The sequence below is a fragment of the Carica papaya genome, chromosome 7, assembly GCF_054855325.1.
Source record: "Carica papaya isolate Zhongbai chromosome 7, ASM5485532v1, whole genome shotgun sequence".
Taxonomy (NCBI): domain Eukaryota; kingdom Viridiplantae; phylum Streptophyta; class Magnoliopsida; order Brassicales; family Caricaceae; genus Carica; species Carica papaya.
Window position 1 is genome coordinate 3,627,590 of NC_142315.1, and position 21,821 is coordinate 3,649,410.

Sequence of the window (21,821 nt, forward strand, 5' to 3'; positions counted from 1 at the left end):
TCTTAGTCTTCTTGATTAAAAAAAAAATTCCTAAACCCACTTTAGTGAACCAAAATTAAGAGAAATTTACTCCCTAACAATTTCTAACTAGTCATTACTACTTTCTCTAATGAGATCTTTTCCTCACTAAGTCAAACCTCATTGCTAGCATGATACTTGTTTTTTCGAAAATCAAATCCGAGTTTCCTGAATTTACTTCTCATCTATCCTCTAGCATGAATGTGATTAAATATTTCCCTTTCTTCGTTAGCCACCACTGCAGTTCACCAGATACCCATGAAAGCAAGCTTTTGAATCCTCTTCTACAGCTGATTGAAGATTATTTCTTGTTTAAGTTTTGAAATAGGAGGCTTTTTGCATAGTAGATGTAGCACAAAGGAATGAAATTTACAAAACTAGAAAATGCTTAAAAAAAACTAAATTCTATCTTTAACCATAGAAATCAATAACAACCACAACTACAGATTTATCACAAACACAATCACGGAATTGTTAAACTCTCAATTCAATGAGAAAATCAATAATTTTATCCATAAACAACTTAAAAAATAATGATGAACCACTCATGGACATGTGGTTGTTAGAGAGTCTAATATGGCTAGAATTCTTCATAAAAAAATAATAAAGACTTCTACTAGAGAAAATTCCTAAATCAATAATGAACTTATTTTAATAGCTCTTAAGTTAAATATTTGGAACAGTACACAATAGACTATTCTTTAAACTACACATGAATATCTCGTAATAGTAAGAAATTCCTGTTCTGCAGAACAATAACAGAACGAACTCAGGGAGAAATTACAATTTACTCTTTTTTAAACTACACATTATCTCCACATCCTTTTTGAAAACATTTTAGCACTCTTAATCACTTTATAGATGAAAAAAAAAGAAAAGCTTTATTAATAAAAACCATTTGTAATACATATCAATTACCAACCAGAAGAAAACTATTAATGTGATAACTAAACAGCATTAGGTTTAAATGATGAATATGACGATGAATATAGGAGTGCAAAGAATGTGCTATGAAACTTACTATTGCTTGGCCTACAATGGAAAAAGAACACGACCTCAGATATCTCTTTATCATCTCATAAATAAAGTTTTATTTCGATACTTTTTTGTATAAAAAGTCATCAAAATAGAACAGGATGCAATTGAAGTAAAGAATTATCATACAGTGCTGAAGGAAACAATATTGTTCTTTTTAAATTCATTGCCTTTTGATCTTCATTATTATACAGATTACATACTACAATTTTCCAAGAAAGCATACTCTTTTCTCCCACAACCCCAACTCTATCCAGTAAATGGCATTTCAGAAAACTGATTCCAATTATTCTGCTGATACCTGATACTCTATGAAAGAAAAAAATGCAGGGCTATAACTTACTAGGTAAATGCACATTAGAGAACCCTTCTGCCTTGCCAAATGGAGATGACCCTTTCAAGATCTCATGCCTTTCAGCTATGAATTTTGAAAAACGGGAACCCCTACCTTCTTTCTTATGATCTTCCATCAAAGACTCTGGCAAGTTAGGTGATGGAGATTTTGGCTTGGAAGATAGTGGTGGCATCAATGCCCATATTGAAGAAAGGTGTTTATTTGGCTGATCAAGATTTTGAAGAAGTGACAGGTCTGACATGTCTGTTTGGAGGAGAAAGGAACAAAACAAAAAGAGAAGATTTATCAGCTCTAACAAATATAATTAAATGAAGTAACCAAAAATAGAAGTCAATGCTGCAAAACCCATCTACAAGCGACATGAAATTGATACGACATTTTATTTCACATTTGAAATTGAATCACATCTCATACATTGATAATTTCAAACTCTTAATGGGAGATAATTGAGATTTCTCCTAGGTGACATAACCACAAATCCAATAAAGAGATCCAGAGCAAGACCATAGAAAAAGTAAAGGAAGCCAAGAAAGAAAACTTCTAAATTGGTGCTTCCTATTTTGTTGTAATTACTGTAGTAACCAATAAATTTAAGCTATAGATCGTGAACATGCTGAATTACTCATAACGAGACAAAAAGGCATTACTGTAGTTTTACCAACCTCTTGCAAACTCGAAGATAGGTGCCAGAACTGCACAAGGAATGCTGAAGTTCAGGTTTGGTATAATCGTTCCTCCACCATGCCTCGCATTGCTGCAATGAAAACACACCTAATTAAATATAATTTCAACTAGAAACCTTTGAAGCATGTGAAAGAATGAATATGTTTATTTCATTGAATATTACGGCCCTATATAAACAAATAGATAGTAACAATATGTCAGCACCCTAAGACATGGTGACTAAACTTGAAAAAAAGAAGAGGATGAAGAATTCTAATTACATGAGATTACTATTTTAATTGAATTTTAATTATATCATTTTAACTAATTAAATAATAAAATATCTTATTCAACATCTTTCCTTAAGTTGGTGTAAAGATATTATGCATGCCTAACTTGCAAATCAAGCTCTGAAAAAGTTTATTGCTTTTGTCATGATTTAAATAAAAGAGAAAGAACAACATCCAATAGTTAATCTCACAGGGATAGAACAAAGCTTCTACCCAATACCTAAGGAGTTAGAAACAACAGGATTAGGTCAATAAGGGAAATATGCTACAAGCCCAAAGTCAGTGACCGGAAAAAATAAACTATTTAGTCAGCAGTAGTCGCACGGAGGAACCGGATCTGCGTTGATATCACGAAACCAAAGGTGGGCGCGTACAGAGGAGGCAGAAAAAGGATCAGAGAAGGCGGGTCGTAGCGACTCGCAGCAAAAGAACTGGATCGGCGTCGGTATTGCGAAACCAAAGGTGGCCGCACACAGAGGAGTTGGAAAAAGGATTAGAGAAGGTCGATTGGAATGACTCGCGCGCGGAGAAGCTGGATAGCGAAACCAAGAGAGGTGCGCCAATGGACGATCAGAAAACAGAAGGTCAGCGTTTTGCATCCAGATCTGTGCGAAGGAAATCGGTTCGCAGCAGGAGAAGATCCGTTCAGTGCCAACCAGATTTGTTGGTGCACGGCACTGCGGCAGGAAGCCGACCAGTTTTGCGAGCGGAAGAAGGCCAGATCTGGCCGGAGAAGACGAACCAGGCGTGGTGGTCGCCAGTTGTGCAAAATCAGATCCGCAGCTTTTGTGGGCACTTTTCGACGCGTTTTCACCAAATCCATGCCGGATCTGAGCATCCGCATGGTAATGTGATGATTTCTTATGAGTCTCGCAGCAGGCGTGGTGGCCAACGGCAGCACATGCGGCTCACATACTCTGGGATCACCTCAATCGAGGGGCAGGCTGGCAGTGAGGCTGTGACTCCGTCTGGTGTAGGAGTGAGATTAGATCTTGATAGATGAATACCAACGCAACCTATTTTGCTATTTTAGATTTTGGAAAAAACCCCTACAATTTTTTTTGAAATAAAAGCAAAATATTATTATGCACAAGATACCAACAGGGTACCATCCAAATACAAACTAGTTACATGTCAATTAAGCGGTCGATGGGAGCACCAAAATCTCACGTCTCTGATGTCATGACCCAACAAAATAGAGTTAAAAGTATACATCCATCTATCTCTAATTGATGTAAAGTTAGTCTTTATACCCTCAAAAACTCTTCCATTCATTTTCTTCCACACTACCCAAAGAATTGTAAGTGAAATAAGGAACAATTGATGTTTCTTTTTACAAATGCCCATCCACGCTCACAACTCATTACAAATACTCCCAGTCATGACCCAATTTAACCCCAACAGCCCAAAAATAGAGATCCAAAGGTTGTATGTCACTGGGCAAAATAATAATAAGTAGTTGCACGATTCCTCAGCAGTATGACATAAATAGTATCTATTAAACAGCATATCCAGGGTCAAAATACATTCATTGGTCGCCTCCCATGCAAAAAAAGTCATTGTAGGAGGGACTTTAGATTTCTAAATTTACTTATAAGGAGCAGACATGTTGCGGCTGTTATCCTTCTTAATCAGACAGCTATATAAAGATTTCACCAAGAAACTTTTCTGTTCATCAAGCTTCCATATTCTTTTATCATTTTCTATATTCAAATTTCTGTCAGAGACAAAAGCAAGTTGTTGTATTCATCAATTTCCCAGTCTTGCAATCTTCTCTTCACCTTCACACTTTTTATTTTTCACACTCTTTATATTGTTACACTTAAGATACTTACAAAATTCTTAACCTGCAGATAAGGAAATTATTATTCTATTAGAATTCTAATTACATAAGATTACCATTTTAATAGAATTCTAATCATGTCATCTCAACTAATTGAATAGTAAAATATTCTAATCAACATTGATGATTACAAGTAGAGAGATTGAGTCTTTTATAGGCTTTAAAGCAACAAACGCAAACAATTTTTAAGGCCTGAATCAGGCAATTTTTTCGTGTTGCAGCAACCGCTACGGATGAAGATAACAGTTAGAGTTGAAACCCTAACCCTAATTAGTACACGCAAAAGACTAATTTACTTTTTTGTGAATTTTTCTTTTTACCTTTTGTACCTGAACACTATCCTCCCCTTGAGCATCAACCTCATCCTCGAGGTTGAGTTGTGGAAATTTTTTCTTCAAGAGTTCCTTCCGTAACAATCTCCTCTAAGATTGTTACCGTTTTACTTAAACAACAGTGTCCTGCGAAATATCAGTCTCCATACTTATAGCAAGTAGTTGTTACTCTTCTCAATTCTGTCTCTCTTCCAACAGTCCGGGAGAGTTGTTTATAATTTTTTATTTTGGATCCTTCAAAAAATTGGACAATTTTCCTAGAAAAATATGAATTTTGGGACATTTCTATCATAGATTGTTCTTATAGCAAGATTTGTTCAAAGTCTTAGTTAAGCGAGTATGGATTAAGCAGTCTTATCATTGGTTGTGGTTTTGGTTTGAGCCCGCTAAGAAAACTGAAAATAAAAGAAATTTCGGAAAGAGTGGGATTGTCGACATTCATTAAATGTGATTGTTTGAAACATTCTTAATACTCCAAATCTTTGACAAAGTTTTTCTATAAAAAAACTTCATTTAAGCTTTTCCACTTTTGCCAACAATCCCTAATACCAAAGCTATATAGCTTAGAAAAAGTGAGGCAACCTCTACCTTTTGTTAGTCTGTTGTTTCGTGCACCAAAAAATATTTATCGCATCTCCGGATCCAGGCACATGATCAATTCCATCAAAAAGTTGAATTTCTACTTTGGGCAGGCTGGACAATTGACCAAAGAGGGGTGAACCAATCCGATTTATAGTGAAATTGGGGGTTTAATTTGATTCAGGAAACAAACCAGGTCAGTCTGGTCCAATGGGTCCAGATCACATTTCTTACCCTTAGAACCAATCAAGCCGGTTTTAGGGTTTTCAATCCCAGAAAATCCTTTATTCACTTCTTTTTCTTTGTGCACGCAGGGAGTCAACAGGACACCCTACTGCTCGCTCCCAACAGCTGAAGTCGGCAGCCCAGAGCTTGTCATCGCCTGTTGCGGTACACCGCCGCACAACAATCCACCAAAATCTTAAATTGCTGTTAAGATTTTTGGTTCTCACGAACTTCAACCACGAGGTTGGCCAACAGCTAGTCCAGCTCCTTCACCGTCAGCTCCACTTGTTCCGCCACGAACACCGCCTTTCCCTTGGATCTAGGAAGCAAATTGACACTGACGAAGGATTTGGCCAGCCCCAGCTCTGATACCATCTTATTAGCACTCTTAGACATAGTGATTGAACTTGAGAAAAAGAAGAGGAAGAAGAAGAAAGAGAGGAAAAACAAAGAAGAGAAATCTGAGAGGTAATTCTATTTCTTCGTTGATGATTACAAGCATAGATATTGAGTCATTTATAGACTTTAAAGCAAACGATTTTTCGGCCAAAATCGCACGGCCATTTCAGGTTGCAACAACTGTGCAGATGAAAATAATAGTTAGGGTTGAACCCTAATCCTAATTGGTACACGTAAAAAACTAATTTACCCTTTTTGTAAATTTTCTTTTTTATCCTTTATATCCTGACACAATATAAGGAAACAATATTACTTATAAACATCATAAAAATCAGGATATATTATTAATATGTCTTTTACCCTAGTGTAACTCTAATGTATATTTCTTACACTCCCCTCAAATTGGTGAATAGATGTTCTCCATTTCCAGCTTAGTAATAATCGTATGAAATATAAGATTACTCAATCTTCGATCAATATGTCAGCAAGTTATAAAGTAGTGGGCATATTGGAATATATATCAACTCACTATTAAGTTTTCCTTTAATGAAACATCTATCTATTTCAATGAGCTTACTTCTATCATGTTCTAATAAATTGTGAGATACTGATTGCTGACTTACTGTTGCAATAGAGTCTCATAGGGTCATTTCACTAAATCTCAAGTTTTCCAAAATCATCTTAAGAGCTCACACGTCTCCTAAGCCAAACCAGAACTCTAACTCTGTACTAGATCGAGTTACCACAATCTGCTTCTTAGTTCTCCAAGTCACAAGATCCCCTCCAAGAAAGGTACAATATCCAAACATGAATCTCATGTCAACTAATGATCCGGCATAGTCTGTATCCTGTAAAGTGTATGCTTCAAGAAGCAGCCCATTGTTTCTTCAGAACATCATTCCCCTCCCTAGGGTACCTTTCAAATAGTAGAGTATTTTGTAGGCAGCTTGTAAGCGCGTTTCTTGCAAACTGATTATAATATACATAAATAAACAGACACACAAACACACACACAGCATTCATCTAAGCAACAACTGGCACAGCAAAACTGACATATTTTTGCAAAAGATAGATTGTTTGTACCTGGTAACAAGTGCGATCATATGACCATTTGAATTGACAACAGCACCACCACTACCACCTGGATGGACAGCAGCTGTTGTTTCAAGCATTGCAGGAAGCTCTAAACCTCTTTTTAGGATGGACTGATAAAACGGAGGCATCTTTGCTTTTATTATCTTTGCCACAACCCCAGAGCAAACAGATGGAGAAAATCCTGTACAGTTCAATGTAGAAGCAGAATTTTAATAAATGAAGAAAGAAAATTGTGAGAAGTAGCCACTCTCTGTAATTTACTCTAGAGGTTGACTTTGCAACTCCAGCACAGACAGATGGCCACTTTCTGCCATTAATTGTAATAGTTAAATACATAGGAAAATGCTATAGAAAGTGTTGAACTTTACCAAATAGCATCAGGAAGAAGTTGCATTCCTACGAGGTATTTATATCAGCTACCAGACCAAACATCTTATTAACTAAGTCGAACAGTTACGAGATTCAACAGACTCATTTTATGCAGTAAACAACTTAAATGTCCAAAAGGCTAAGAGCATTTATAAATTTTTGGTATCCATAAAAAGAATATATGTTAAACTCCACCAGAACTGCAGAAGCCACTAAATGTCCAAAAAGGTTCTCTATTTTCTACTGCACAGGGCTTAATAAGCAGAAAAATATAAACCAACACCTAAATACATGCATATATAGGTGTGCGAACTTCCGTGGCCTATGCCTAAACAAAACCCATACAACATGTATAAAAGCATATTAGAATAATATTTTTTGCATATAGCACCAAGTTGAGAGTGGGCGATCCGCATTTTGTTTGGAAGAAACCTTGGATTGGTTATCTTCCTGCAGTCACCCTGCTTCCTCTTCTTTATAACCATCTCATCACCATAACACTCCTACATTCTACTATTCATTGGAATATGTTCTTCCACAGAAACCTAAAAGATCATGAAGCTGTTGATACACTCTCTTTGATTCAATTTCTTCATTCAGTTCTTTTTTGCTTCAAGACCTGATCATAGAGTACAGACCCGGCCTTTTTAAAAAAAAAAATACAAGACTTAACCATTTTTCCCTGCAAATCTTGCCTTGCCTTTTTAAACCATAACCTAACTTACGATTGTGTTATTTCTTCTCTTCGTGGTGTTGGATAAAAGAACAAGATAGTTTGTTCTATAGCAGCATAGTTTGTTGAGTTGAGGAGGTTGTAGCTAGTGAGGAATTCAGTGATTCTTTAAGGATCACTTCTCTCCTTATTTGCTCTTTTGTATAGATCGACTTTTTTGGTGGCTCTTTGGTCCAAGGTCCATGGCCTATATAAAGATATAGAAAGTTTGGCAGGTAATTCTTCATAGAATTTTCTCTAACCGTGTTATGGGTTATTTGGAAAGAAAGAAATCTTAGGGTCTTTGATGGAAAAGAAAACCCGATGTATAAATTAAGAGATAGGCGATTTCATGTTTTTGGGTCTATGTTCATGGGACGTGACATTGTTAGAGATGAAGATTTTAGGTTTGTCATTGATACCCTAACTAAAATGTAAACAATTGTATATAGGTGGTACCCCTTTTTTCGGTGTCTTGTGAATATATACTTCTTAACTTTTTATTAAAAAAAAAAAAAAAAAATTATTTTTTAGCCCAGACCTTTCTAGTTTCTTTTTTTTTTTTTTTACTTTTTTCTTCTGAAACAGAGAAGGGACTAGTCCTCCTCTCTTGTATCCTTCTTTTCCTCTCTAATAATATTATTCATTTTCTAATATATGTATATATATGACATTAAAAAAAGCCAAAACAAAAATATGAAGCGCGAAGGACTTACCACATCTTGGTCCAAACAATCCGTGCCCAATAATATATGCCTTTGATCCTAAAGAAGGATGCTCAAAATTTGTAGTAATAGGAGAAAGCTGATGAGGAACATGCTCAAGCTGGAGTAACGCAACATCCAGAGGTCCTTTAGAAATATATACTACTTTAGCATCACACCAAATCCAAGGATTCTGATGATCTAAACGAACGCGTATTTTTCTGTAAGCACTGTAAAAGTTATTGATTTTATGTTCTCCATGACCATCAGCCATAGAAAAACCAGCATTCTTTACTTCTTTCTTTGGAAATTCCAGACCCTTCTGGTAGCTGTCAATCCCAAAATTTCCAGGAGAAGATCCCTCAGACTGGAAGGAAAGTGCCTCGGGATTGTTTCCGTTTTGTCTACCACTAACTGTTGTTTTTCCAAATCTCCATGGTTCTAGCAGGTGAGCATTTGTAAGTATAAGCCCTTGATCATTGACTACAACACCGGATGCCCACACACCATCATTAATGGTAATAAGACAGATAGATGCCATTGCCTTCTCAACTGGCAGATCTGGGTGGAAACAAGCATCAGAATGCCCATACTTATAATAGCAAGGTCCCATTGCGTCAAGGCTGTTAGACAAAATTTTGTTCCCTACACCATTTAAGTTTCCCTCGTTAATATGGATCCCATTTTCTGCATTTTGAGGCTCCTTCAGCAGCAAGTCACTGCAAGCAGTTGCAATGGCTTCCCACGGAATCACCAGCTGTTACCCAAGGCTACAGTTTTGTATGATGCATTGACAATTAAAAAGTTAAATTATGTTAAGAAAAAAAATAGAATAAGCACAGCAATCTACCTGAATTTCAGCACCATCATTCTTATGCCTTAATGGTCTAACCAAAATACCAACAAATTGTGCGTGTTCACCAAAAACTGGACAACCTTCCATTCCTGAATGACAATTTGAAAGCATAAACAGTTTGCAGTTGCATCAAATTTCAATGAAGCACAGTTATAAAACTACAAAGAATTGCTCGCACCAGGTAGACAGCGTATGTCAGCCATCAACAATGATCCCTTTGATGATCCAGGTGGATAGCAGTTGGCAATAGATCCTGCTGACATGCTGGTCCAAGCAGTTAAAAATAGCAGTTTAAAGCACTGAAGGAGAAAGCTACAGAAAAGAGTGAAACTATTTACCAAATGAATCACAGAGAAAACATAGCTAATAGTTTGACTTCGAAGGAATGAAATGTTAAATCTAAAGGATCAACAGTTTCAGTTTTGAACTACCCATTGCTTATACTTAGGCAGAGAGAGAATTGCTGCCAATGTGGCTGTGTAACAACAATAATGTCCCAACTAAATAAAATCTAAAATCAGAGCTGTATAACTTATTTCCTTGCAAGTCCTAATGACACTTAGCTGCTGGAATGTTACGTGTTCAAGATTCTATATCAAAAAATATTACAGATGATACAATCTTCTCAAATTGAATCTTATGGATGCCATCTCTTCTTTGAATTATTTCACAATCCATTTTTACTCATATTTTCAGTTGATATGGCTTAACCTACAGCTATCTCCAAGACACAAGACAAGTCTTCCCATCAACAACTTGTTTTTTTCTTATTGAAGAAAGTATCTGGTGAATAAAATTAATTGATTTTGATGAATATTTTCGTATTAATGATGCTAATTAAGTTTTAAGCTACCAAACATGGTGTGACTCAAGAAAATGGAACGAATTATGAAAAACTACAAGGGTATCAACAAGAAGAGAAACACATTAACAACAAAGTGTAAATCTCCTTTAGCATTTGTTTATCTTTTATCTATAAAAAAATCTTCTATGTAAATTAGATAACTCATGGTTGACTTAAGTGATTTTCCTTTTGACTTTTTCAGTCATAACAATCTCTTTGAAAAATGTGTTTATATTTTTTTTAAAAATAAAAAGTATGAAAAATATTCTTCACAAAGGTACCGATAGGGTACCACTCATTTACAAAAATTTACAGTTTAGTTAATATATCTATAATATTCCCAGAATCCTCCACCTTGTATACATCATGCCCTAAAATCAAGGACCCAAAAAAATGAAACCACCTATTTCTGATCTTAGAGATCCCCCTCTCAATATCTTCAAAAGGTCTATTGTTTGCTTCTTTCCAGATCACCCAAATAATAGTAAGGGGTATAAGCTTTACAAATTGTCTTTTCTTACATAAACCTTCTCAAGCTCAAATCTCTTCCTTTACAAAACCCCAATAGCTCAATTAATTCCAAGCAGCCAATAGATCATCGTCCAAGGTTCATAAGCCATTGGACACCAAAGAAGAATATGATTACAAGATTTAGCTGCTTTCTTGCACAAATAACATCCATTCACCATAATTTTTCCTCTAGCCATTAGCTTATCAATTACTAGAATGCATTCACGACACGCCTCCCAAGCAAAAAAGCAACCCTAGGAGGTGCCCTTGTCCTCCAAATCTGGTACACCAAGAAACTGGAAACACCTTCCTGCTCTCTCCCCACCAAGTAATTGTAGTAAGACGTAACAATGAAGTTCTCCTCCTGATATAGTTTTCACATAATTAAGTCCCTGTCGTCATTAACATGCACTGTGGCGAGAAGTTGTAGCAATGCTTCATATTCTTCAATTCCCCAATCATTTAAATTCCTATTCGCATTTACAACCCTTCTCTATGACGTAAAACAAGTAGTTTTACGTTCTCACACGTCACAAGATGACATCTCCTTTTTTCTTCCTCATCACCCCACAGATATCAACTCGTATAGCTTCCAATCTTCCTGCAATTTTCACTGGTATCGCTAATGTAGACAAGAAATAGATGGAGAAATTGGTTAACGTGTTTTTTATTAAGGTTAACCTATCTCCCTTAAGAACATTTCTCTTTCATCCAGCAAGTCTTGTCTCAAATAATTCAATTATAGGTTCTCATGTTCTTACATCTTTATATTTAACCCCCAGTGGTACACCAAGATATTTGATTGGTAGATTAATTGCCTTACACCCCAACACTCCTGCAAGCTACTCTGCGCCTCTCTTATCACCAATTCTTACCAATTCAGACATTTTCAGGGAAACGTTAAGACCCGAAACAGCTTGGAAGCATAGAAATACACACCTTAACTTCAAAAGCCTCTTCTCCTCCGGTTGATAAAAGATGAGTGTGTCATCCGCAGAGAAAAGATGTGAGATCTGGATCTCGTGGTCACCTCTTTCCACCTCAACACCCCTCAGAAACTCAACGCCTTAGCCTTCTCCAATAAGTCGTTGAGAGCTTCCATCATAATGATATATAAAAGAGGAGACAATGAGTCGCCCTATCATAGACCTCTGGATACCTTAAAGAATGTCCCCTATTAACTAAAACAGCAAAATAAGTAGTAGATACGTACCAGTACATCAATCTCCTCCACTTATGTCCAAACCCCATTTTCTCCAACATATAGTCCGCAAATTCCCAACTCACATGATCATACACTTTTTCTATATCTACTTTACAAAGTAGCCCTTCCCTCTTGCCTCCCACCAGCGCGTCCACAACTTCATTTGTCACCATAACTGCATCCAAGATCTGTCTACCTTCAACAAAAACATGCTGACACTCCCCAATCACTTCCCTAAGCACCCTAGATAGTCTTCTCGCAAAACTTCTGGTATTAGTTTGTATATACAAACTACTGAACTTATAGATCTGAAATCTTTTATATTGTTTGCACCTTCTCTTTTGGCAATAAGTACTTAGAATGTTGTGTTCAAGGATTTTACAAAAGTTTTGGACTCATGTATCTCCCTAAACAACTCCACCATTTCCCTTTCAATGGCATGCCAAAATTCTTGTAGAAAACTCGTGTTGAAACCATCCAGACTTGGGGCTTTGTCCCCATTACAACCTCTATGTTCTTCAAATATCTCGTCCTCAGTAACTCCCGTTCCATCTAGGCGAGGTCTTCTCTCAACATCTTCCTTATACAATCGGTAAAAATAATTTTTTACTTCATTTCTCATGCAATCATTGCCTCTAACCTGTTTTTCATCAATAGTTATTTCTTCTATATAATTGCACATTCTCTTGTGACTACCCAAACAATGGAAATACTTGGTGTTTTTGTCACCCTCTTTTAACCATTTTTCTCTAGATTTCCACCTCCAACTAATCTCCTCCAGGTTGAGATTGCGGGCCAGATCTACTTTCAATGCTTCTCTTCTCTCCGCCTCATCCATAGATAGTCCCTCTTCTCCTTCCCTTGTATCAAGGTCTTCAATACTTTTTAATACGTTCTCTATTGCCTCATTTTCTTTCTCTTTTTCCTCCGTTGTCCATTTTCTAATAGCCTCTTTCAAAACTTTCATTTTGCAGGATATTATGTAACTTGCCTTCCCCTAGACCATTGTTTCTCTCCACTTTTCTTCAATCATATCCTGAAACTTTTCTACCCTCAACTATTTATTATCCAATCTTAAAGGGGTGGGTCCCCATTGTATTCCATCCGCTTCTAGACATATTGGAAATGATCAGAACTTGTTCTTTGTAGTATTTTCTGGCAAATACCTGCAAGATGTGAAAGAAGAATAAATGAGATTAAAAACCGATCAATTTGTAAACATGAGGGTCTGCTCCTCTGATTTATCCATGTTCATTGTCCCCCACCAAAGGCAAATCCACCATATCTAGATTATCAAGGACATCCTTAAATTCATTAGTCCAAGTAGTAGAGAAATTATCACCAGATCTTTCATTTCTCCTTAACACCATATTAAAATCCCCTCCCACTACTCAAGTGCCACCCTATCCCTACTTACACCAACTCCCTCCATAATATATTCTTCTCAGTAATATTCCCCCTACAATACACCCCTGTGAACACCCACTTCATCTGATACGAAACTCAGGATCAACTAACTTGATCAAAAACTCCGCATATAACATCAGTTATTCAGAATCATAAAATCCTCAACAAATCCTCCTTACTTAACCTACATTCAACACGTGAATGTCAACCAAGGTAATCAAGATGATTATTTGAAATGATTAAATGCCGCAACGTAGAATCTTGATAAGTGAAATCAATTCAATAGGGATTGATAAAACGTCACAAGAACTTATCTTAATAAGTTAAATCAATTCTCACTCAACAAAAAGGTTGATGAAAGCTAATTAGTTGAAAACTAAAACTTCATAATTTTATTATCTTCAAACTTGAATGATTATAATTGTGAATTGAAAATCTATTTATAAAGTAAGTCATACGCATTATAAGAAAATAAATCTTCTAAATTAATGGTAAAAATTATAAGAAAATTAAATGTTATCTTAAATGATAAAATAATGAAAATTAATAAAACTTTGACTAGAATAGTCTATATAGGATATTATCTTTTTAAATGAGAATATTTTAATTAATTGTGAAAGACTTAGGGAAAATAAATATGGTTAATTAAGATTGGTCATCAAATGAGCAAAGAGGTCACTCATATTTTTCCTAAATCGTGGGATTTAGTTTTTTAAAGAATGAGATTTAATTTTCTCTTCCTTTAAGATATCACATGGTTTAGGAAGAAATCTTTCATATTAGCTGATTCTCCCTTTAAAGAAATTCTTTTCCCTCTCCTTGCTCACGTCACCATCCCCCCCTAACAATTCTGAAAAACACATAATAGCCCCTTCACCACCTCCTTATATCTGACACTCTCCTCCCTGCACAAAACAATAATACCTCTAGTCATACATCTTGTAGGAATATAATGTCATCCCACATCTTTCATGCTCCAAATACTTTTCAAATCTCTATCAGTACATGTTTCCATTTTTTATTTTATTCCCATATACATATAATATTCGGCTTCCATCTATTCATACATCCCTGGATAACTAGTTTTTTTTCCTTATCATTTGGACCCCTCACATTCCATGATATAATTTTACCAACAATCAAAATTTCTCATTAATGCCCCCTATCATCTTCATTTCCTTCCTCCAGCAGTCATAATTAATGGCGGACCACAGTCTCTTCAATTCCTTAGGAGTGTCTTCATCCTATCTCTTCCTAACCCTCATTGCCAAGTTTTCCCCTTTTTCCTTCATTATCCTCCTCTTTTCAATTTCAGCAAACAAAATACATACTTGTTCTTCAATTCCCTCAAAAGTAACTAGGAACTTCCTACTAACACGTCAGACGTAATGCAACAACCCTACAAATCTACATTCTTCCTCATCTCCCTCCATGCCCCGAGCCCTCTCTATACTAGATTCATTCCGTCTCCATCCATTGAAATTGCTTTCGAAATTTTCTCCTCCACTAGGACCATAGCCAACTCCGATTCTCTGCTGCCATTGCTTCTGTCTTCTTCCTCTACTCTCACCATTAACTCCAATCCGTTACAACCCTCCATCAAACCTTCAGCATCAATCTTCACTGAGACTTCATCATCTTCTCCTTCATTCCTAACCGAATCGCCACAAATAGGCTCGATCTGCACCTCAGTCACTTTTTTGGCCATTCTTTGCTCTCCCTCGCACTGATAGTCTTCGGGCATGCCCTCTTTCAAAACCGAGATTCACCTCGAGTCAAATTCTTCCAGACCGGCCTCCACAGCCATTTCACTCTCGGGCTTTTCTTCTTACGCCGCTCAAGTTGCAGCCCATCCTCCACAATCCACTTTCCCTTTTCCTCCCATGTGAAACGCCTCTGTCCAGTTGATTTGAATCTTCTCGTTCTTCCTAAGCCCAACACACCCGACCAATCTCTCTCATTTAATTCAAAACAGTGCCTTATTCTTGCATTTTAGTTGAAGTCTATGTCTTTTAAAAAAAAATAAAATCAACCCAACCCGTTTTCAAAATGGGTCACGTCTACCCTACCCGGTACTCATCTTCACCCCTATTTGCAGTGCCGCCGCATTGGTCTTCTTCTCATTAACCTCCGTCGTGAAAAAGTCAGCTCCACGTAGTGAGGCACTAAAAGGATTCCATCTTCGGCTCAACTCCATCTCTTTCCACTCTTGTGCTCAATCCTTCTGCCACTACCTCTGCCTGCTTCCTATCTGGGTTTACAATCAGGCTATTTGCGAGTTCATAAGCCGACTTCATTATCCGCCACCATCCACCCGCTTCCGCCCCATCCAGAATAAAAATACACTTCACCTCTCTTCCTTTCTCCTCCATCATCACCAAGTATCTCCCCCTTCTATTTTGGCCAAGGGAAATCCAGAGATTATGGTGTCGGCCTGTTGTGTGTCTTCCCCACGTCTTTCTCCCTTTTCACCAATAAAAATCTTCAAATTCATCTAGCAACCATATCACATCTTCCTCATTCAAAGAGAACGATATGCGAAATCCTCTTCCATTTTCACTAACTCTTAATCCCGTCATTCTTCTTCCTTCTCGGACCAGGTCGAAAGACTTATTATCAATGGACAAGAAACTTCCATCCATTATGCTCTATACTAATGGTGAAAGTTTAAAATTGAAATATTGTGTCAAAGATACCTCAAAGACAATGAAATTTTCAAGAAAACTTTTATTTAATGTGTTGGCAGATATGATTTTAGGAATCACTTTCTTGAAACAAAGGATATTACCTTAAGTGGCAGGTGCATTATAAAAGGTGATACACTAAAATACTTTTTATAATACATAAAGAGGATATTTTAGCGTTAAATGTAATTAGACATGTGTTTTCTTTTATATCACATCATAACTCAAACAACCTTGAAGTTAAACTATCTTTATTAACGTTTAATATGTCAAAAATTGTAATTTTCAAAAGTTATGTCATAGATTACACTGTTCTAATATTAAACAGCTTTTATTAAGGTTGGATATGTTAGAGGATGTGATTTTCACAATCGAGTCTAAGATTATACATGATTTAAAATAGACTGATTGTTAAAGTAAATGTGATTTGAGAGATCATGGCACACAGAAACTCATGCATTCTTAAATAACACCATTCCAACCCAATCTTCAAAACGCCTCCAACGGATAGCTTTAACTTTCATATATTTAAATAATTCTTTCCTACAAGTTTACATAAATTTTTTGGAGGAAATACATTTCAAAAAAAAAGGGAAAAAATCTTATTCTCTTGATTCTCCATCGAGTCCTAAGCGTATTTTTCACTTATAAATCAACTATGTGAGAGAGTAATAATCTATTGTTCCATATCTCTAAGTATTCTAAGATAGGATTGAGGAGACCTTTGGGGAGTTCTTATGTTGAGGATACACAAGTGTACGGTGTGCTAGGCACTAAGACTTGTAACAAAAAATCAGAGGAGAACTTTACTAGAAACCAGAGGATAACCCTATAACAAAGGACCCAAGGTCTGGAATCATCTATTCTTTAAAATATCAAAACCATTAACATCTTCAACCCCCAGCATTGAGACTGCTTTATTCCAGAATAATTTAGAAATAGAAAAATCTGAATGACAAATAGAAAAATAGAGTTAGACCAAAGAAATTGGAGATAGGTGAAGAAATATACAAAGAAGTAGACTGAATGGGATAGATTATGAAAAATAATAGCGGGAAAAAACAAAAACAAAGAGATAACAGGAAATAAAACCCCAAGAATTCTTAATTCATCATCATTCGTTTCCTTATTGTTTACAAATAATTGCCTTTACATATACATTAGTTGCAACTAATGTATAAATAAAATATTGAAATAACCAAAGGAGGACATCAAACTTCTACAACATAAGTTTTTAGTAACTTAAAATCTTACCAAATAGGCCATATGAATTAGAGATAATAATAATAATAATAACAATAATAATAACAACAACAACAAAATTTCTTTAATAAAACTTTTCAACTAAGATCTTGTTGTACATCACAATGTATAGAAAATGATAATGAAATTGTGACATGAGTTTATTTTTTTTAAGTTGTTTAAATGTTTCCTAAAAGCTAGTTAATTTATGTTTGACTATCATATAAATGCATTCCTTTGTATAGGTTCTATTTATAAACATATATGAATGTAGAAATAGAAATTATAACATATTTATTGGCCAAAGTTCTAAAATCATTCACAATGCTGTAACGTCATGACAATGTAATAATTTTTTTCCTTTCTTTTGATCAAAAATCATTTGGTGAAATAAAAGAAAGGAAAAAAATTATTACATTGTCATGATGCTACAGCCTTGTGAATCAATATCTTCTACCTATTTCAACATTAGGAGATCTGAGGATAGAATGCTAGATTATTTCAAGAGGAAAATAGTGCCTTCAGTTTACACCACATCATTTATATCAATCATCCACCCAGATTCCAGTCTACATGTAACTACAGCAGTAGAAAGCATTACCTGTTGAAGAAGTGCACTGGTGAGAGTACACCAAAAGGAGAACCCACGGCTAGAAGAAAATCTCCACTTCTATTCAAAGGTGATATGGCAAGATTTTGCTGACCCTGATTCCCAGGAATCGACAAAATAGTTGAAGAATGTAGTTAACTGTGGCAGCAGTTAAACTGTGTATTAATATGAAAAAGACTGAAGAAAACTTTACCTCTAAACCTAAAGACAACCCAAGAACAGCTACTCTAGTAGTTGACCTGCCCATCACACTTGGATTGCGTGATTCCCTCAAAGAAAAATGTCTCTGCCTCTCCATGATAGATTTGCTTTCATGATCAATCTAGAATATTGATTTAACTACTGTTTTTAATATGTGAAAAAATCTTTGACTTCAAAAAGGAATCAAAATACTACGACAAATTCAGCAGCATGCTTTTCTTTTTTAAAAAAAGTAGAGCTTAAAAGTGAATTCGATAGAAACTATTTGTTTACTGCCAGTCATGATAGGTTTCAACTTCTTTCAATAAAATAAATTTAATTCTTGTAATTACAAAGCAAAGATAAATACTTACTAAAGAAGAAAAAAAAAGAAAGAAAGGAGAGAGATGACTGGCTTATAGGAGGTTGCCCCAGAGTCAAAAAGATGATTCATGCCAACAGGAGTATCAACAATATCTTTGGTCAGCTAATTGTTAAAGGACATAGAGAACCAAATAACAATGCCTTTTTTTGATAAGATGGAATTGTACATAAAGTAACAAACCAATATATCCAGCCTGCAGTTACCAAGAATGCATAGTGCAGAAATAATAAAGATAATATGAGTCCAATGTGCTGCTATTTATGCTGTTTATACTATTTTGTCTTTACTAGCATCCCTTTCAGTAGTATATCTTATCCGCTGTATTTGTATGTCTCCTTCTCATTCTTGATAATATTTCTGTTTCTATCCAAAAATAAAAGAAAATTAAGATAATATGAGTTTCCCAGAGATGGACAGCAGTATTCATCGTTTCATTTGAACCAACAATAGTTCAATACTTCCAAAAATTAGAATACACTAACTGTGAGAAATATATGTTTTGAAAGAATACCAAACTCACCGGAGTCCGAATAATGTCTATTGAAGTCTGCAGATCATTATCATATGAGGCCAATGACCAACCGACCTCCCATCCATGCTCTAGTGAGCTTGAAGAAGCTTCAATAAGAGATTGGAGAGCAAGGGAAGATGCAGGGACATCAACCTTCGTAAACATTGATTAATCAGCACTGAAAACAAGTTTGCATTTGGCTCTTTAATTATCAAGTGAAACAACTTCAAGACATAACTAGGAAAGAAATGCATCATAAAGTATCATATGCACAATGTTTCAAGTTTCAACATTTTCCACAAAGTTACAGAGCAAGACACTCATAATAGAAGAGTGTCATTCTATGAAAACTGGAATCACCACCAAAAAGACAGTATTGAATCAACTCTAGAATCTCATGAGATGCCAAATATCTTGATTGGATTCAGGTGCAAATTTCCCATATGGTTATCGTGTTTGACCTTATAATTGTTATAGTCAAAGATAAAGGGACTCGATCAGCAAAAGCCCAATCTTGGATGAAGACAAAAGGACTACATTTATATGAAAATATAATAAAACTAATATAAGCCTCTTAGAAACTAAGATGACATCATATGCATAAAGAATACAAACTATAGCACGAAAAAATAGCATATTCTTATTTGCAGTGGAAATTAAACAAAGAAAAGGTTCATACTAATCAGTAATGTATGACTGGTTAAATATTTATTATTCAAAATATTCAATTTTAGATATGCAAGAACCAACACAACCATTTTGTATTCTTTTTCATCTTCTAGCCTAAAAGCATTCATCAACATCTTCATATCATCATATGTGCTAACTGCTAGTTTGACCAACAAATGTCCGAGATGGATACGAAGTGTCAAACACAGATCCCCATCCCCAACCATATACTACCTTGTGTCAAACACAAGTCACCAAAATCAAAGACTCCAAGCAACATAGAAGACAACAGTTCCAAATATTAACAATCCCCACTCATTTAGAGCCATTTGTGGAGGTACCTTGCATTAACAAATGTGGCTTACTAATTCATATAGCCTACCACAACACAGATAGTAATAAGATTTTGTGTTACAATTGTGGACAAATAGTGCATTACAAGCTAACAAAGAGTTCTTTTTCTTTTTTAATAAATATCTGCAGTTGACACTTCTGTAGTGAAAGTTAAAGCTCATATCCTAATTGATTGTCCTTTGAATTTTTAGCTAAGGAAAGTCAAGAATGAATGTCTCTTAATGCTCCAATCCTTGAGAAATGGCAAGGTAAATACTAACCAGTGACACGAGTTGAGCAGCAATCCAACAAGGAGCTTCTTCCATACTCACTTTTCCCTGTAAAAAAGATAACTTAATTAATCATTCCCAAACCTAAAAATCACCTTCAATATTTAAAAGCAAGCATATTATACCTCCACCATTATATCAATCCGAGCACCCGGAATCAACTGTGGGTTACCCTGAAACAAAAAAGTAGCAGCAACATTGTACTCACATAATCAATAAACAATACAACTAAAATCCAATCTACAACATCTTCTACCTGAGACATGTTTTCTCTGTGCTCCGCAGACAGAAAAGGTTCTACAACAGATGCAACAGTCACAACCAAGGCCAAACTCTGACCGCTATCACAATTTAAAACACGCTTAGCCGCCTCAGAACTATAAAGAGCATCGGGCAATAGCATCCCAGAAGCTGAAAGTGTTGTTTTGCCAGAACTACATAATACCCATAAAGAGAAAACCTCAATAAAACGCAAAACCAAATAACAAAAAACACAGGGTTGTGATTACATAGTCAAAACTCAAGGATTTACTGACCGGTATTGATGAAAAGCATGTTTCCTCATCTTCAGACCCTTCGGGTCCTGAAAGGAATGAAAGCAATACTCGCCATAGTCAATGGCCAGATGGAAAAAAATTGCATTAACATGAAAACAGACATATTTTGGCATACAATTGATGTAAGAAAAAGAGAGAGAGCGAGAGATTTACAGGGCCCTGAACTTTGACCAAGACAGCAAAATTCCGGGCAAAGTCGACGATTTCGGGCAAACCCATTGTAGAAAAATCTTGATTCGCTTGCAGCGAAACTGTTATCAGGTTTAAGGACTCCTTGTTGCAGAGGAGGAGGAGGGAAAACAGAGTAATCTGCGATTTAATGAAAGGAGCTGGAAGTTTTGCTGCTCTCGAGGCTTAGAAGATAAATGAAGGAAGAAAACGAGCTGTCTAAAGGTAGGCCCGTTGGCTCCTGATTTCTCGGTCGCTGAAAGTGAGTAATGATTTATTTATATTCATAAAATATATTTTTTTATTATAAAGTAATAGATTACTAAGTATTATATATACGACCCGCTCTGTATATTCGAAAAGCTAATCATGGTGAAATTAGTTCAATTGATAAAAATATATATATATATATATAATTAAATTACTCAATTTGGTATAAATATATAATGCAATATTAAAATATATTATATTATATTTAAAAATTCAATTTAATTTTTAATAAAAAGTATTAGGATTAATTGTTGAATTATATATTAAGAGGTTGGGAATGCATAATAAATCTATAAATTAATGAATTTGGTTGTATTTCAATTTATAATTTTAAAATAAATTATCTACTAAATTATTATATTAATAGTCTCAAATCAATCTAATTAACTTATTAAAGTAATATAATTCTTACATAAAATTATTATAGTATTATATTACTAATGCTCTGTAAAATAAACATTCATTATAAATTACATATTATA

The 21,821-nt window shown here is 35.4% G+C and overlaps 1 protein-coding gene across 3 annotated transcripts; it reads right to left on the bottom strand.

Annotated features, from left to right (window-relative positions):
• Nucleotides 1-1,187: 1,187 nt before the first annotated feature.
• On the bottom strand, nucleotides 1,188-21,329 carry DEG15 (protease-like protein). Of its 3 annotated transcripts, none has more exons than XM_022055414.2 (14): nucleotides 21,055-21,327; nucleotides 20,881-20,927; nucleotides 20,601-20,778; nucleotides 20,470-20,517; nucleotides 20,336-20,392; nucleotides 19,062-19,205; nucleotides 18,170-18,298; nucleotides 17,968-18,071; nucleotides 9,654-9,739; nucleotides 9,470-9,564; nucleotides 8,632-9,376; nucleotides 6,823-7,015; nucleotides 2,071-2,162; nucleotides 1,188-1,651 (listed from the first exon to the last, which is right to left on the bottom strand). In XM_022055414.2, exons 1-14 carry the CDS (start codon nucleotides 21,118-21,120, stop codon nucleotides 1,386-1,388), a joined length of 2,250 nt encoding a protein of 749 aa, XP_021911106.2. In that variant the 5' UTR covers nucleotides 21,121-21,327; the 3' UTR covers nucleotides 1,188-1,385. The 3 variants fall into 3 exon arrangements, 2 of the variants coding, with proteins under 2 accessions (XP_021911106.2, XP_021911111.2); XR_015813024.1 differs by lacking the exon at nucleotides 1,188-1,651 and adding an exon at nucleotides 6,363-6,655 and having other exon boundaries at nucleotides 21,055-21,329; XM_022055419.2 differs by lacking the exons at nucleotides 20,881-20,927; nucleotides 21,055-21,327 and having other exon boundaries at nucleotides 19,062-19,230; nucleotides 20,601-20,619.
• Nucleotides 21,330-21,821: the final 492 nt, after the last annotated feature.

Bases quoted from the DNA above. Each gene is read 5' to 3' on its own strand.
- DEG15 (XM_022055414.2), bottom strand. From the start codon at position 21,120: ATGGGTTTGCCCGAAATCGTCGACTTTGCCCGGAATTTTGCTGTCTTG. The intron at 20,518-20,600 runs GTAGAAGATGTT...TTTTTGTTTCAG, and splicing joins ACAGAGAAAACATGTCTCAG to GGTAACCCACAGTTGATTCC. The intron at 18,299-19,061 runs GTGAGTTTGGTA...TCAATATTCTAG, and splicing joins TAGACATTATTCGGACTCCG to ATTGATCATGAAAGCAAATC.